General features: G+C 41.8%; 1 protein-coding gene across 1 annotated transcript; it reads left to right on the top strand.

The window, feature by feature from the left end:
* Positions 1–11,743: 11,743 nt before the first annotated feature.
* On the top strand, positions 11,744–13,706 carry LOC138185727 (uncharacterized). Its single transcript, XM_069124890.1, has 4 exons — positions 11,744–12,094; positions 12,768–12,943; positions 13,033–13,221; positions 13,574–13,706. The coding sequence occupies exons 1-4, from the start codon at positions 11,744–11,746 to the stop codon at positions 13,704–13,706; spliced, it is 849 nt and encodes a 282-aa protein (XP_068980991.1).
* The last annotated feature ends 1,822 nt before the right edge of the window (positions 13,707–15,528 follow it).

Genomic DNA, 15,528 nt, shown 5'->3' with positions numbered 1-15,528 from the left:
CCTCGTACAGGCGAGCCACTGTGCCTTCGTCCTCCCGCCGTCTACGGCGGGATCTGGTGTATTGGCGCCGAGCGTGGATACACGCCTCGCGGAGACGAGCGATCTCCTCGGACCACCAGTACACAGCGACGGCGCGGCGCGGCGTTCCAGACCGCGGCATACATGAATCACAGATCGCGTGCATGTCGCGTCTCAGCCGGGTCGCTCCTGCTTCCGCGTTCTCCTCGGTCGGGGATTCTTCTAACCAAGCCACGGCTATAGCGGCCGCCGCCATGAAGTCCTCGTCGCGCCGCGTCACCGCCCATCGCGGGAATTTTCTTCTCCTTCCCGGTGGGCCGGTAGGCCCGCGCGCACCCGACGAACGATAGCCCGTCGCGCCGCCAACCGCCACCTCCATCAAGATGTAGAGATGGTCCGAGAGGGTCTCCTCCGGGGAGACCTCCCAACCGGAAACGCGGCGGGATGCGGCGGGGTTTGCCCATGTGAGGTCCACTATGGACTCGCCCCGCCACGCCACGCACGTGCTGGACGACCCCCGGTTCATAAGCCGGAGGTCGAGTGCGGCCGCCCAATCCTGTACATCGCGCCCCCTTCTGTTGGTCCGGTGGGAGCCCCACGCCGTTGAGTGGGCGTTGAAGTCCCCGAGGACCAGTGACGGGCAGGCGCCCAAACGTCTCGTGCAAGCCGCGAGTCCGTCCAGAAAGGAGGCGTATTCTGCCTGGCTGATGTTGGGCGACACGTAGATGGCTACCACGGCCAGGTCGCCCCATTTCACAGCCACGAAGCCCCGTCCCCGCTCAATTACCGAGCAGGAAGGGCTTCCCGCAATCCCAGTCCAGAATATGGCGACCGAGCCGATCAGATCTCCAGCGCCTCGCGACGCGTCGGGAATGCAGTACGGCTCAGCCACTGCCGCCAGAGCAATCCGCCGCTCCGTCAAGCTCTGAAACATTAAGTCCTGAGCACGGCGGGAGCGGTTAAGATTGCACTGCAGGAGCAGTTGTCCTCCTCCTCTTCTTCCGCTCACGTTGGGGAAGGCTCCGTCTCCATAGCCTCCTCCGGGCCGTTCCCCTCGCAGTCGTTGTGTCTGACTTCGCCATCCTCTCTTCCGTCCTTCGTGGGGTCAGTTGGCGGCGGTATTGTTTCTTTCCTCGCCGCCGTATCCCCACCGTCGCCTGGAACGGTCCTTGCTTCCTGTGCGGCCCTCCTCCTACGGGCAGGCGGCTTGCATGCCGGTGATCCCATACGGTGCGACGCGGGCAGTCCCAGGTCCGCGCACACAGGACACGTGGGTACTCGCGCCGAGCAGTCCCTGGCGCGATGTCCTTCCGCCCCGCACCGGTAGCAGCGCTGTGACCGGTCGGCCGTCGATGTGCAGTCCCGGCGCACGTGACCCGACTCCATGCACCTGAAGCATTGGAGTCGGCGCGCAGGGAGGGGGGAAACCCTCGCCGCTGACCAACCTATGTTGATCCTACCTCCTGGTCCGGCATCTCTTCCTCTGCTGATTCTCCTGGCCGCTGTCAGCGGGCAGCGTAGCCATACCGACCCGTGGCCCCGAGGGGCGGAACGTATAACACCCACGTTGACCTCGTCGGCGTGGCAGCCCCCGGCCTCAGCAACGGCGGCTGCCACCTCCTCTGCGGTGACCAAGTCCTCCAGTCCGGTCACTCTTAGTTCGGCCGTCCTTCGCGGGACGGTTACCTTGGCGGGCAAATCTTTCAGCGTGGCCGCCATCCGCTCGGCCAGTCGTGATGCTTTACTTCCAGCGTCCTGGCCTGGGATTTCGAACAGCAGCGCCCCCGTGATCGTCCTCCTCGGTCTTAACTCCGTGATGTCGAGTTCGGAGAGCTTGACTTCTCTCTTCACCACTGACATCGCGTCCTTGTATGTGAAGCCCGAGCCGTCCCTCACGGTGAGCGATACCGCGGCACACCGTGGGGGTCGGGGAAGGTCCGGCACTTTCTCGCTGTGCGCGTCCCGCCCGCTAGCGTTGCGTTTCCCTCCTGCCCCGATAGCTCCGAGTCCATTGCCGCTGCCTGCTGCTCGCATGGATTCCCTTCCCGTGCGGGGGCGCACCGGTGGCCGAGCGGCCGCCTCCGCGAAAGTCCTTGCCCTCGTTTCGCTGCTTCTGGTCGCCGTCCAGGGCGCCAAGGCTCCTATTCGCGATGTCGACGTCGGAAGAGACGATAATACCCTTCTTTTGGTTCTTGCGTCCTCGGTCGGCGCATGGACCATTGGAAGAGGTTGCACCGTGGGCTTCCTGTTCTTCCGCCTTGCTCTACCTCTTCTTCCTCCTACCACAGTAGTGAATCCTGCCTCGTCGGCCGACGACTCCATAGTCGACCGTGAGGTGTCTCTCGCCGACCGCGATCGTGCTTGTACGATTCCTGTGGCGACTCCAGTATCCGTGGCCGGGGGAATTGCCGCCGCTGGCAGTATTTTTTGCCGACATTCCTCCAACTTGCGGAGGATCAGGATCTTGAAATCTTCTAGTGGGTCTCGAGGTCCTGAACCACCGAATCTATCCGTTCCCTCGGTAAGCGTTTTTCGTGCATCACGTGTACTCCCCGACCCGTCGGGACAGCGGAGACGGCACGACGCTGACCAGGGGTGTTGGGGAGGTGGGGGAGGGGGACCCATGGCCATTCCCGCTGGGGCCCGAGGAGCATTTTCTTTCGTCCTCCTCGTAGAGGTGATCCCCACCTCTTGTCCTTTGCCGTCGATGTTACCAACTTTGGCTGTCCTCTCCGCGCGATCCCTGGTCAGCCGTTCCACCGTTTCTTGGAGACGACTGACCTCTTCCTCCAGAAAACGCACCCTCCTTCGCAGGTATGCGACGTCTTCCTCTTCCCGATCGTGGGTCGGTTCCGCTTCTTTCCCGGTCGCTTGTTTGCCGACCGGCCCGGTCCTCGCTTCGTCCCTCCGCATGCCGTCGCCGCCGTCGGCACCGCCGCGGATGGTAGAGGCGGCGGCGGCGGCGGCCACGGTGACAGCCTCGGCGTCGGTATCGGTGTCGATATCCGTCCCGCGCTTCACGCCCCTCTTCTTCCTTTTACCGGGAGCCGGAAGCAGCGCGGAGTCGGGATCCCCCGCGGGCGCGTCCCCCCGCCGTGTGCGACGTCCCGCGCCTCCGCCGCGGCCGTTGGCGGCTGAGGCGATGTTTTCTGTAGACTCGGCAATCCTGCGGTACGACCGCTTGCCGAGTGTGCCCGCGACGGTCGAATAGGAAGAGCATGACGACATTTCGTCGTCGGATCTCAACCCCCCGCCGCCCCCGCGGTGCCGCCGCATCCCAGTCCGCGAAGGTCCCGGGCCGATAGCCAAAACGTCGGGTTCCTCCAACCCTCTCCGGGACTCCCCAGTTCGCGAGTCCCCTTCGCCAGACGCATGAGCGTGTCCAGGGGCCTGGCGGCTCACCCCCGGACGGCCACGGTTGCATGATGACGACGCAGCGGGGCCCGCTTTACAACCCGCGGCTGCGCCGGTACTGGGGTATCCCTCCCCTGCACCGTAAACGATTTTTAGGTTCGTTTTCTTATCCATTGTTGAATTGTAATTGTATAAAATTGCCGAGGTCGTCAACAAGGGTTTCCATCCTGGTGCCACTCACTCTTTCGCACCCTGCCCCGGTCAAGGCCGGTGCAGGGTCACGGGGAGCCCCACAAGAAGGTGAGGTGAGTGGTCTTGGCGGATACGGGCCCACCAACTTCTCCGAGGTTCTCCGCACCGGATCGGCAAACTGGCGGGGGCCAAAGGCGCCGACCAGTCACCGTCCGGCTATAGGAGAACATCAGATTCATCGGGGTTTCCCAGGGCGTGGTCCTACGCCCTGAAAACCCGCAGCCACCTCGTGCTCCCCGTGACTTTCCAAGACTGAAGTTCTTACAACTTGACTTTCGATCGGATTCGATTCTTTTTCCTTTGTCACCCCTCAATATCCCCACTATCCACGCGTTTGTTAGGCGCCCGCAACCACGTACCCCTTCTTCTCGAACATTCGGCATAAGGACTGTTGGGATATTGATGGCTCATTAGGCATTTCGCTTCGGCGATATACATTGTTGCCACATCTTTACCTCCGTCAACAGCCCATCAGTTATGAAGTGCCGGTCGTGACATATCCACAACTTCCGACGCAAAATAGAAAAGGATCGGCGACGGAGTTGTGGAGGTAGAAAAAGTCTGCCGTATGATAATTATTATGAGAAAGATTCATAAGCCTGATCACCAGCGACAGTTCCATGCTAAAATAAACATTGACATGATCCAGCTACTTGAGACGGTGTGGCAGCATGGCCTTGTCACGACCGGCATACTTCAAATCCGATGGACTGACGATGGAGATAAGGATGTCAGCGACAATGTATATCGCTGAAGTGCCTAATGAACCATCAACATCCCAACGGTCCTTCCACCGAAGGTTCTAGAAGAACAGCACGTGGCAACGGTCGCGAACGCCTAGCAAATGCATGGACGGTGGGGATGTTGAGGGATGACAAAAGAAAGTAATCGGATCCTATCGAAAGTCAAATTGTAAGAGCTTCAGTCTTGGAAAGTCACGCCTAGAGTTCGGAAGTGGATTGTAAAGTGGATTGTTGTTAGAAAAATAAAATTTCTTTTTTTATTTTTCACCTCAAATTTCTTTTTTTATTTTTTTGTTATTTTACGTGACAGCCTCATAGTGAGGTCCGTTTTCGTCTCTGCATCAGTGAGACAACACTATCGCAACGATAAGACTTTCCTATATCAAATTTTCTGTTTATAAAAGCTGGTGTTGGCGATAATCAGATACAAGCGAACTTTTCGAAACATTCTACGTCAAAAGTGTTAAAGTACAATATTAAAAAAATCAACAGTGACCGACTTCTAACAAATAAATTTTTTTAAGTACCACATGTGTGCTACAGACCAGGCTGCCAAATAAATTTCTTAATGACCAATTAATAGAACTGAAAATACACAACGCTTGATTATATCACAAAGCTATCGCTGTTTCTAACATTTCTTAAGAATGTTTAAAATAGTGCCTGGTCAACAAAATAATGCTTTTCGGAATTCTAACCGACGCGATACGCAGTGGAGCCCGATGAGTCTAAACGTGGTATACAATTCTAATTGAATTACATTAAAAACTAACACCTTGGATTTCTGAAATGCATTATTAAGGGATTGAGAGTCAGGCATGAAAATCTAAATTATGTCATGGTATATATTTATTTATTCGTATCTGTTTCAAAAGGCAATATTTTATACGCGCAACTTATCGTGCGAATAAGACTACTTACCAGGCGAATGTCACGACTGGCACACTTCAAACCCGATGGACTGATGATGGAGATACAGATGTGGCGGCATTCGGTGACAATATAATCGATATCCTAACGGTCATTCCGCCGAATGTTCTAGAAGAAGGCGTGCGTGGCAACGGTCGCGGACGCCTCACAAACGCGCGGATAGTGGGGATATTGAGGGGTTTTTTTCTATTTATTTATTTAAATTTTACAATTTGTCCAGTAGGACATTTGGTAAAATGTTATATCTTGGTGTTGTAATAATATAACATGTGGGTGGTTACCCCCAGCTGGGTACCATCTTCGTGTTTGTTAGGTTATGTCCTTTGTGAGATCTGTTGGGTGTTTCCTTTTTAGCCTTCTTTCTATGTTTGATGTGTTGATCGTTTCCGCTGCCAGCCGGTTCGGGTGCGTTGCTATTCTTTCTCTGTACCTTCTTGCGTATCTGCTAATCTCCTCCTTGCCCGTTGGTATTCCAAGGTCTTTCCGTATATCTTCGTTTCTGACGTACCATGGTGCGTTTACTATTGTTCTGAGGATTTTAGCTTGGATTATCTCTATTTTGCTTATATGGCTCATTGCTGCTGTTCCCCATAGTGGTATTCCGTATGTCCAGACTGGTTTTATGATCGTTTTGTAAATTTTTAATTTGTTTTCTATGCTTAGTTTGGATTTTCAACTTGTTAACCAATGTATTTGTCTCCTTGCTGTCTATATTTTGTATATTATTGATTTAATATGCTGTTTCCATCTGAATCGGGTATCTAGGTGGAGTCCTAGGTATTTGACTTGCCTTGTTTGTGTTATGTGCGTGCCGTTAAGTATAATGTTTGGTGATATCTGTTTTAGCAGTGTGAATGTCATGTGGTTGCATTTATCGGAGTTTGCTTTAATTTGTTTATCTTGAAGCCACTTTTCTATTTTTGTGATATGTTCTTGTAGTAATGTGACTGCTGTTACAGGGTTCGTGTGCCTGACTAGTACAGCTGTGTCATCCGCAAATGTCAATATTTTGCTTTTGCTATTTTTGTTGGTATGTTGGCCGTGTATAGTGTGTATAGCATTAGTCCTAGGACGCTTCCTTGCGGAACCCCTGCCTTGATATCTTTAATTTCGGAGCATGTATCTTTAATTTTTATTATAAAGGTTCTGCTGCTTAGGTGCGAATTTAATAAATGATAAATTTGTTCCGGGAATTGTTTCCTGATTGTTTTTAGAAGGCATTCGTGATTTCTTTTATGGAATGCCTTCTCTATGTCCATAAAGAGGGCTGTACAGTATTGTTTGCCTTCTAATGCTGTTATTATTTCATTAGTGAGTTTGTGCATTTGCTCTATCGTAGAGTGTTTGTTTCTGAATCCAAATTGGTGATCTAGTATCAGTTTTTCCTTATCTATTATTAGTTTTAAGCGGGCGTAAATTATTTTTTCTAGTATTTTGGATAGTACGGGAAGTAGTGAAATTGGTCTGTATGATGCTGTTTGGTGTGGGTCTTTGCCTGGCTTAGGTAGCATTTTGATCTGTGCTAGTTTCCATAGTTTAGGATAGTATTGGATTCTTAATATTGCATTGTAAATTATTGTGATTCGTCGTACCGCTTTTGGAGGAAGGTTTTTCAAGATTTTGCCATTGATTAGGCCGATTCCTGGTGCTTTATTGTTTTTTGTCTTCTCGATTATGTTTCTAATTTCTTGTGCTGTTGTTTTAGGTATGACGTAGTGTTTGTCAGTTGAGGTACTAGTGGTTACTGCATCCTCGTCGGTATGACAATTGAGGTTGCTGTTATTGATATTATGTGGTGTAAATGTGTTGCTTAGGTGGTTGACAAATTCTTCCGCTTGTTCTTCATTGTTTCTCGCCCATGTGTTATCTGCTTTTCTGATTCCTGGGACTAGATTTATTGGCTTCTTTATTTTTTTTATTGCTTTCCATAGGGAGTGGTTGGAGTTCTCGTGTGCGGATAGTGACTCTATGAATTTTGTGAGCTCGTTGTTGTTGTGTTCTTTTATTTTGTTTTTTATTTTCTTTGCAAGTTTATTTAGGTGTTTTTGTTTTCTTTTGATCTATGTTTTTGCCATTTTGCTCTCGTTTTTCTTTTTTCTCTAATTTTTTCGAGGATGTCATATTGAGGGGTGACAAAGAAAAAAAGAAACAGATTCAATCGAAAGTCAAATTGTAAGAGCTTCAGTCTTAGAAAGTCACGGCTGAAGTTCAGAACCAAATCGTAATGGGTGTAAACCAAGTGTTCAAAAAGAAATCCTCTTTTTATTTTTTTATATTTTATTTTTTATTTTTCTTTTCATCTGAGATTTCTTTTTTTTTATTTTACATGACACGAACATAGCTTAATTGTACTTCCTATTCTAGCCGAATTTCTTGCGTAAAAGTCCGTAAATTTGTAAACTCAATATCTCAAAAACTAATTGAAATTGGTCATGCAAATGGAACGTTAGTGAATTCATCTTAGGAAACATTATGAAATGATCTGAAGAAAAATATATAGTTCGATGTAGGAAAACGAACTTAACGTTCTTTGTTCGGAAAGTAATTATGTAAAAGCATTTGCCTTCTTCATATAAAATATTTTTTTTATCCGTAATACATTAGGAAATCAGTATGTAAATGGCTGTACAGAGTTACCGCAGATACTTTGTATAAATATATAATAAGTAATAAGGTTGAACTTTACTTTAAAGAACCAAACACAATTGACCTTTTTATGTGCGATATTGTAGTTTTCGATGCGTTGAATGTAAAAATGTAAATTGTAAGTTGCCGAATTCCTTAGTTTAAAAGTTATAACTAGAACAAAGGATAGAATCCAATTGGCGGTCAGCTAACAATATAAGGGGGAGAAGTTGTCTCTGTGCGAACTTTTTTGACATCGTTTTTATTATCATAACAACATTGATTTATCATCGTGGATGGAAGTGATTCGAAGACAGCAGGTTATTTAAGAAGATAAGCAGAAGTCGAGAACTTGTTGTGACTGCTCATTTGTGCGGACCAATTAGATGTCACTTGTACAGTCCACTCATTGAGTGAAACATGAATAATAGCCAATGTAGCGTCAAAGTAAAGTGTAAAATATCCTAAAAATTCTTAGTGTTACATAGATATAATTTTTTAATCTCTGGATTCAGCAAACTTCAAACCTGCATTTTCGGATTCTACGCATCGAAAATAATTAGATTGCACATAAAAAGGTCAATAACTTTTGGTTTCATGAAGTGAAGTTCAGCCAGTAATAATATTCTATACACAATAATGTCCGAATGTAAGTAATTTTCTCTTTTATAATCATTATAATTTAATTAATTTAATATATTATAATTTTATTATTACTAAAATGTTTATGAAAAAATAGTTTGTTAAAAAGTAATGTTCTATAATATTATGAAAATTACGCTTCTTTAATCCTGCAAAGTTCCCATATTTAGTGATGATGACATTGTCAATAATATTTAATTCCATAAAAAGGCAATTCTTTCCAATGATTATGTTAGTGAGGAGAACTTTTTAAAATAAAACAATTCTTCCAAATACTTAACAGAAATCGTGAATTGCGGTCATAAATCGTCTATACTGCTCGCCGCATATTCACACTCATAAGACTGCTAAGTGCTACGTGTTGAGTATCAATTTTGGTTACTCGAAGAAAAACTAAAAAGACAGCGTATTATAATCATGTAGGATCACAAACTGTGCGAATTTTTAGAATTTTTAAAGTTATAGATATTTAACGACTTTATTTATATAGAATCGACAATAATAACAAATATTTTCTTGCTATGCTGATAATACAAATTTCAGTTTATCTGTATTCTATAAAATTGCTTGAAGCTTATGGATGCTAATGAAAATGGAGCAATAATAACATCTTTCGGTAGGATTTAGGTATTTATTAAGAAATTGTTATGTCGGGCGACACTCTGCCTAGACCTGGCCACACACCGCGGGCAAGATGGTAACCAGATGTCCGCTCGTCCTTACTGCGTACCCTCAATATTCTCAAGTACTCTCCATAAATCTAAGGAATTTCCTAGTCGAGGTCCTTCAAACCGAACAGATATTCTTTCGCTGAATTGTTTCCTAAGGTTTATTGTCCACCACGGGTTGAGACGGGAAAGTTGGCTTTTCTCACGTAGGAGGCCTCCCACTAGCAACTTATCTCGAGGGCGGTTAGCATCCTTCCTCACCCACCACCATAGCAAATAACCAATTAACAACGAAGCTTATTTCCCTCACTCTATTAGACAAAATCGTCACCAACAAATCCCATGGTCTCGTGCGCTAGACACATCCATCCTTAGTTTTCCTCCGCCACAGTGTAACACCAATCTCATCTCAACCATAGGATATCGACCCCGAGTCTTGGACACATCACCACCTTATCATCATAGCCTACACCAAGGCTGTGACGCACCTTAGTCCACATCACAGATAAAGGCTTCGACCCCTGACCTTCGAACACTTCTCCACATCATAACCCACACCTAGCCCCTCAACATCCTAAAACCAAAACATATATAAACCGAGACTTCACCCAGCTCGGGCAGTTCTAGTTCTTGTTCTTGTTCTAGTGGCTGTACTCATACTACCTCTTTTCTCCGGTTCAGTGTCATCTCTGTAAGTGTTAAGATTTATAATAAAGCTTTATAAAGGAAAACTAGTAGATGGGTTACGACTCGAACTCCTTACTACATTCCAAGTACCCATTTTACATTGTACCCAAGTGACATTTTAGCGATCTTGCCAGGATAGTGAAAATTGTTTGTTCGGAAACCAAGACATTCATCATCTACGGAAGATAGAATTACTTGGGACTACGGTCATCCTCGACAACGAAGTAACTATCAACGAAACCGGAAGAAACACTCATAAAGGATAAAGCATCTACGAACGCTATATCCCAGGATTGTAAAACATCGCTTCGTCTAGAAAACAAGGACATCCATACCTACGGGAAGGACTAACTTGGACTACGGTCATCCCCGACGACGAATTCTTAATCCACGAAATCAGAAGGCCTTTGGAATTGGAAGCATCTACGGAAGCTAACAAATCAAGGTAAAATTTTTACATATAAAGACAAACGATTTAGCTTTGAATAATAGCTTTGATATTGAAATGACAAACCAAATACGAGAAAAAATCGCGAAAATGCGAAGAAGCATGGACCTTTTGCAACAAGCAAGAGAAGAGGGTCAACTTCTCGATAAAGAAATCGAATTTCTACGAAAAACAATTGCCGAAATCAAGTTAAGAATACAGGAGACCATTAAAGAACCGACTAGTTGGAGTTATCAGGGTAGATTAGTTTCTAATAATTTGAACAAAAGCTTGAAGAAAAAAGACGTTACTGTAGAAAATGAAGAGATGGTTTTGAAAGAATTTTCAAAAGAATTGCAGTCTAATGTAGAAAATTCTTACGAAAAGAAAGTATCAATTGACACCGCTTCACAGGATTATATTTTCATTAAAACAGACTTAATGTTTGATGCCAATAGCTCAACAGAATACCAGAAAGAGCCTTTGAAACGAAGGAAAGAAGATATTGCAGCATTGTATAATGATTTGTTACAATCTTCGTCACAAGATACTCAAAATTTACAAGAATGGTTTGATAAAAAAAGTAAAAGTTTAGAAGAAGCAGAGAAAGATCATAACAAGAAGGATAATATTTCAATAAGAAATATTTTGGACGACGATGCAAATAAAGAAACCAAAATTGAAATGCAGGAATTAGAGGTAGTTAGCAAATCAACCGCTGAAAATGATACAAAACCAACAGACAACGTTGAACAAAATATATCATTAGAATTCGTACAAAAGGCAAAAGGCAATGCTTACAGTAATGAAAATTTGCTTATAGAAGAAGACCAAATGATAACAGCGAAAAACGCTTGTGACAGTGCAGAACCAAAAACTTCAGCAGATCTTATGTCAAGAAATTTAGATACTAATACACAGGAGAAGTCTTTAGAAAATAAAGATGACAAAAGTCTATCTCCATCTATGTTAGATAGTAGTAAACGGAGCAGCCGTTATAATGTTGCTATAAAGCCTGCTACTTCGCTAAAATTTGGAGAAATTGTTTACAATCAAACAAGACAGTCAAACGCAAATAAAATTTTGCGAAGCTCTTTAAAGACGAAATTAATCGAAGACGAGCCTGAAATAATTAATAAACAAAAAGCAACGGAAAATGTAGAAAATAAATTGACTAAAGAAAAAAAAAAGATATTAAACAAAAATTAATTTCAGATAGTGAAAGCGAAACAACTGATGCTCGCCAACGAAGGGAAGTTCTTTTAACGAACACAGCTAGTGATAGCGATAGGTGTAAATCTGTAGAAAATGATAATGCAGTAACGAGAATAACAGCAATTGATGAAGCGAATTTAAACCAACGTACTAGGAATAAAATATCTCGTTTACTTATAAATATGGTATTTGATAGTCCCTTATCACGTAGTCGGCAATCGAAGAGTTGTGATGATAAAAAGCAACCAGAAGAGGACAAAAGTGCTAGTATTGCAAAGAGAGAAGCGAAACATAGAGGCAGACCTAGGAGATCGGGTAAAGTTGAAGTTAAAAAAAATGAAGATACGAGAAAAATCTTACAAAATAAAAAGAGTGGATTAGAAGAACAAAGAAAAATCGAAGAAAATACAAAAGAAGAAACTGTAGAGACAGAAGTCAATTCAAAAAGTATATTAGATAATAAGGGCGATTTACTAGATACCGAAAGAGCTATTAAAATTAATGATACTGTTCAAAATATAAATTTACTGAAGGTAGGAGCCACACTCAAAATGATATGGAAGATGTAGTAGAAGACTCACAAGAATTATCTAATGAAAGTAAGTTATCAAAAATAAGAATTGCACTTAACAAAATTGAAGATACAAAAACTATTCTATAGAATAAAAAGAATTCATTAGAAGGAGAAAAAGAAATAGGGGAAAAGAAGAAAATGTACAGACAGAAATTACTTCAAAAAATATATCAGATGATAAATGTGATTTACTTTATGAAAAAAAAAAAGAAAAAAAAATTCACAAACTGCATTAAGAATTTATCTATTTTAGTGAGGAGAAAGAGAAAGGATAGAGGAATTGATCAATAGACTGTGGATTTTGAAGCCTTTATGAAAAACTTACAGTTTTTAATAAAATGTTCGATGTAAAGTATTTGTTATAATATTCAGATAGATAGATGAGAAAAAAAGAAACTGAATTTGTATAATTACTCATATCTTATTGATCAATCAAGCGACTCATTCAGGATATTAGAGGTAACTCGATTTGTAGTAAACACGACGATTTATTAAAAATGGTATATCTGACGTACGATACATTTGCACATGTTAAATTATTTAAATAAGTAAAAAATCACGCGAATTAAAAAATCTACTGAAAATAATGTTGAAGTAGTTAATAATAATAAATCATATAGTGAAACACAAAGCTTAAAACAAGATCAAGTTCAAAAGTGAAGACACGTGGGCTTATTACTGCTAACGACCAAAAATTGAATTACGATCCCGAGCATCAACTCACTGATCTTCAAGTAGAATGTTCCAACAAAGACAGGACGACACGAGGACATGAAGGAGGAAGTGTAAAAATTGGAATTGCAACTCGGCGAGTTACATAAAAGAAAAGAATAGCAGCGCTTGAATCTTGAAAAGAGCGTTTGAAAACAGTTCAATCTTTTGGAATACAAATTGAAGAACTAACAATAAAACTAGAAGAAATAACATAAGTCACAAATATGAAGTTGACTTGCTGGAACAAGAAAAGGCCAAACTTAATTCATGTGTTAGTAATTTAATGGAGGAACGTGATAAGCTAGAGCTAAAGTTGCAAAAGAGACAAAATGTAGTTCTTGAACCACAAGGACAAATAATCTGCCCTTCAATGTGAACTAGACGAACTAAAGGGTGAATATGAAAAAGTTGTTGAAAATGTTTCGGATAAAGTGGGTGATCTTGGATATAAATATGAAGAAGAAACTAATAAATTGAAACTGGATTTTGAAAAAGAAAAAAAATGATCCTTGTCAATGAAAATGAATTTGAAATATTGCGTAGGGTAGAAATTCAAGGTAAAGTAAAAGTTATGGACGAACAAAATAATTTTCTTAGAAAAGAACTGGGAAACGTTCAAAAACTTTCCAAAGATGTTAATAATCGCTTACGCGAAGGGAACCAAGAATTAGAAGATTCACATGGAAAATACACTCTTATTTGAAAATTCAAAAAAAAAAAAAAGGAAAAAACATCAGGAAGAATTAGGTGATATAATAAAACTTCATGATGAAGAAAAATATAAACTGATACAGCATTGGTGTTCTGTAGAATGTCAAACTGCCATAAAGGCTTACATTGATGGAAAAGTGCAGTAAATATTTAAATAGACAATCCATGACTTCTTAAGTAATTGTAACAATCTTGATGTTTTACTATGGAACAACTAGATGAAGTGCACAGTGACATTAATAAAGTAGAATCATTGATAAAAGTAGATGTATCTTCTTCACTAATATCAGAATCAACGACTGATATTATAAAGAATATGAAGGATATTCCAGAAAATCAAGAAAATAAGTCACAGGAAGGTACAGATAATATAATTCAAGATGTTTTAGTAGTAAATAAATGTGATGTAACAGATTTAAATAAAAAATTTTAAAAGTAAAGAAAGTAGTGTCACAGAGAGCATAAAGAACGCTGCGATTAATGAAATAGAACAAGAAATAATAAATAAGGACCCACAAATTGATGATCAATGTAAAAAAAGATGAGAAATTTCAAGAAGAGCAAGCAGAGGATACAACCGAGAATGGAGATCATTCAAGATATGCAGGTGACACATTTTTGGATAAAGAAAGTACAAACAATGTTGAAATATTTAATACAAATGAGGGTGAACAAAACATCGAGAAACACAACGTTTGTACAGTGTTAAATATAGATACAGTTAGTGATACTAATGCTTAGTGTCAAGCATTAATTAAAACACTTGGTGAGACTTTTGATGATAAAGACCAAACATTGCATGTCACGGATACAGACACAGATTTGTCTAAACTAGTTGATAGTAGTTTAGAAGTAATGGTACTGACTGTAGAAACTATTAATGATATGAATGAAAGTACAGAAGAAAATATTGTTTTAACTGTACATGAAAAAGATGCTGCTGTAAATTCCAATGAAGAATTTAATTTGATAGATCATGCACAAGAAAGTGATGAAACAATTATAGAAGTAATCTCAACAGAAATTGTGGCTCAAGAAGTTTCCGAAAATTGTAGCCAGAAGGACAATTATGACGTATTAAATCATACAAACACGAGAAACGATTCTATAACTCCTATTACCTCAGGAGTAATTAGTGATCTAGAAACTGCAGATGACATTGATATTAAATAAAAGAATAACAAGAAACAATAAATGGAAATGGCAAGATTGATCTTTTGATAGTTCACATAAAATTAATGTAGAAAAGAAAATTATTCATAATAAAATTGTCGTACTTATACATGTTGCTAATACAGAAGGAAGGAATAAATCTATAAGTGAAGCAGATAAAGTGCGCATAACTAACAAAAGAATTATAATTCAGGATATCTTTGATGACTGGGGTGTTGAAAATGCAGAAGATGATAGCCAGTCGATATCTAAAGCTCCAGATACTGTGGAAATTGAATTGAAAAGTTTACTAAATGACACAAAACACGAACTATAGAGGAAAGCACAGTTGTACTGGTTGAAGAAAAAATTACATGTATGGAAAAAGAACCAGTTGTAGATGCTGAAAAGGCTGTAGAAGTTGCTAAACAAAACAAAGAAATACAAGTATCAAAGGAACAACTGGATAACAATCAAACTATAAAGAAACAACAAGATAGTATAAAATCATTACTCAAAGACCACTAACTCATTCTATATCACAGGTTGTTGGAAAGTCTACAAAAGATTCAACACATGATACTGCAGCATTTAGTCAAACTTCGCAAATTATCCCTATTAATCGTGATCGAAATTTAACCAGCCAACCTTCACAGGTTGAAATAGCAAAAGCATAATATACCACGACGAAGAACAAGTACAAGTCGAGCCAGTCAGAGTCCAATTTCATCGCTCCATACTGAAGAAACACTATGATTTTGAAGGACCAAAATCAATCTAAAGAGGGGGGTATGTAACACCAATTTCATCTCAACC

The sequence above is a fragment of the Bombus flavifrons genome, chromosome 12 (assembly GCF_040668555.2).
Source record: "Bombus flavifrons isolate JBK064 chromosome 12, iyBomFlav1_principal, whole genome shotgun sequence".
Classification (NCBI taxonomy): domain Eukaryota; kingdom Metazoa; phylum Arthropoda; class Insecta; order Hymenoptera; family Apidae; genus Bombus; species Bombus flavifrons.
Note: the sequence above shows the minus strand (reverse complement) of the source record. Positions and strands in the feature narration are given on the sequence as shown.

Excerpts from the sequence above, each read along its gene's own strand:
- LOC138185727 (XM_069124890.1), top strand. The coding sequence starts at position 11,744 with ATGGTATTTGATAGTCCCTTATCACGTAGTCGGCAATCGAAGAGTTGT. Across the intron at positions 12,095-12,767 it reads AAAATATAAATTTACTGAAG|CTTAAAACAAGATCAAGTTC; the intron begins GTAGGAGCCACA and ends TGAAACACAAAG. Across the intron at positions 13,222-13,573 it reads CAAATAATCTGCCCTTCAAT|GAAAAAACATCAGGAAGAAT; the intron begins GTGAACTAGACG and ends AAAAAAAAAAAG.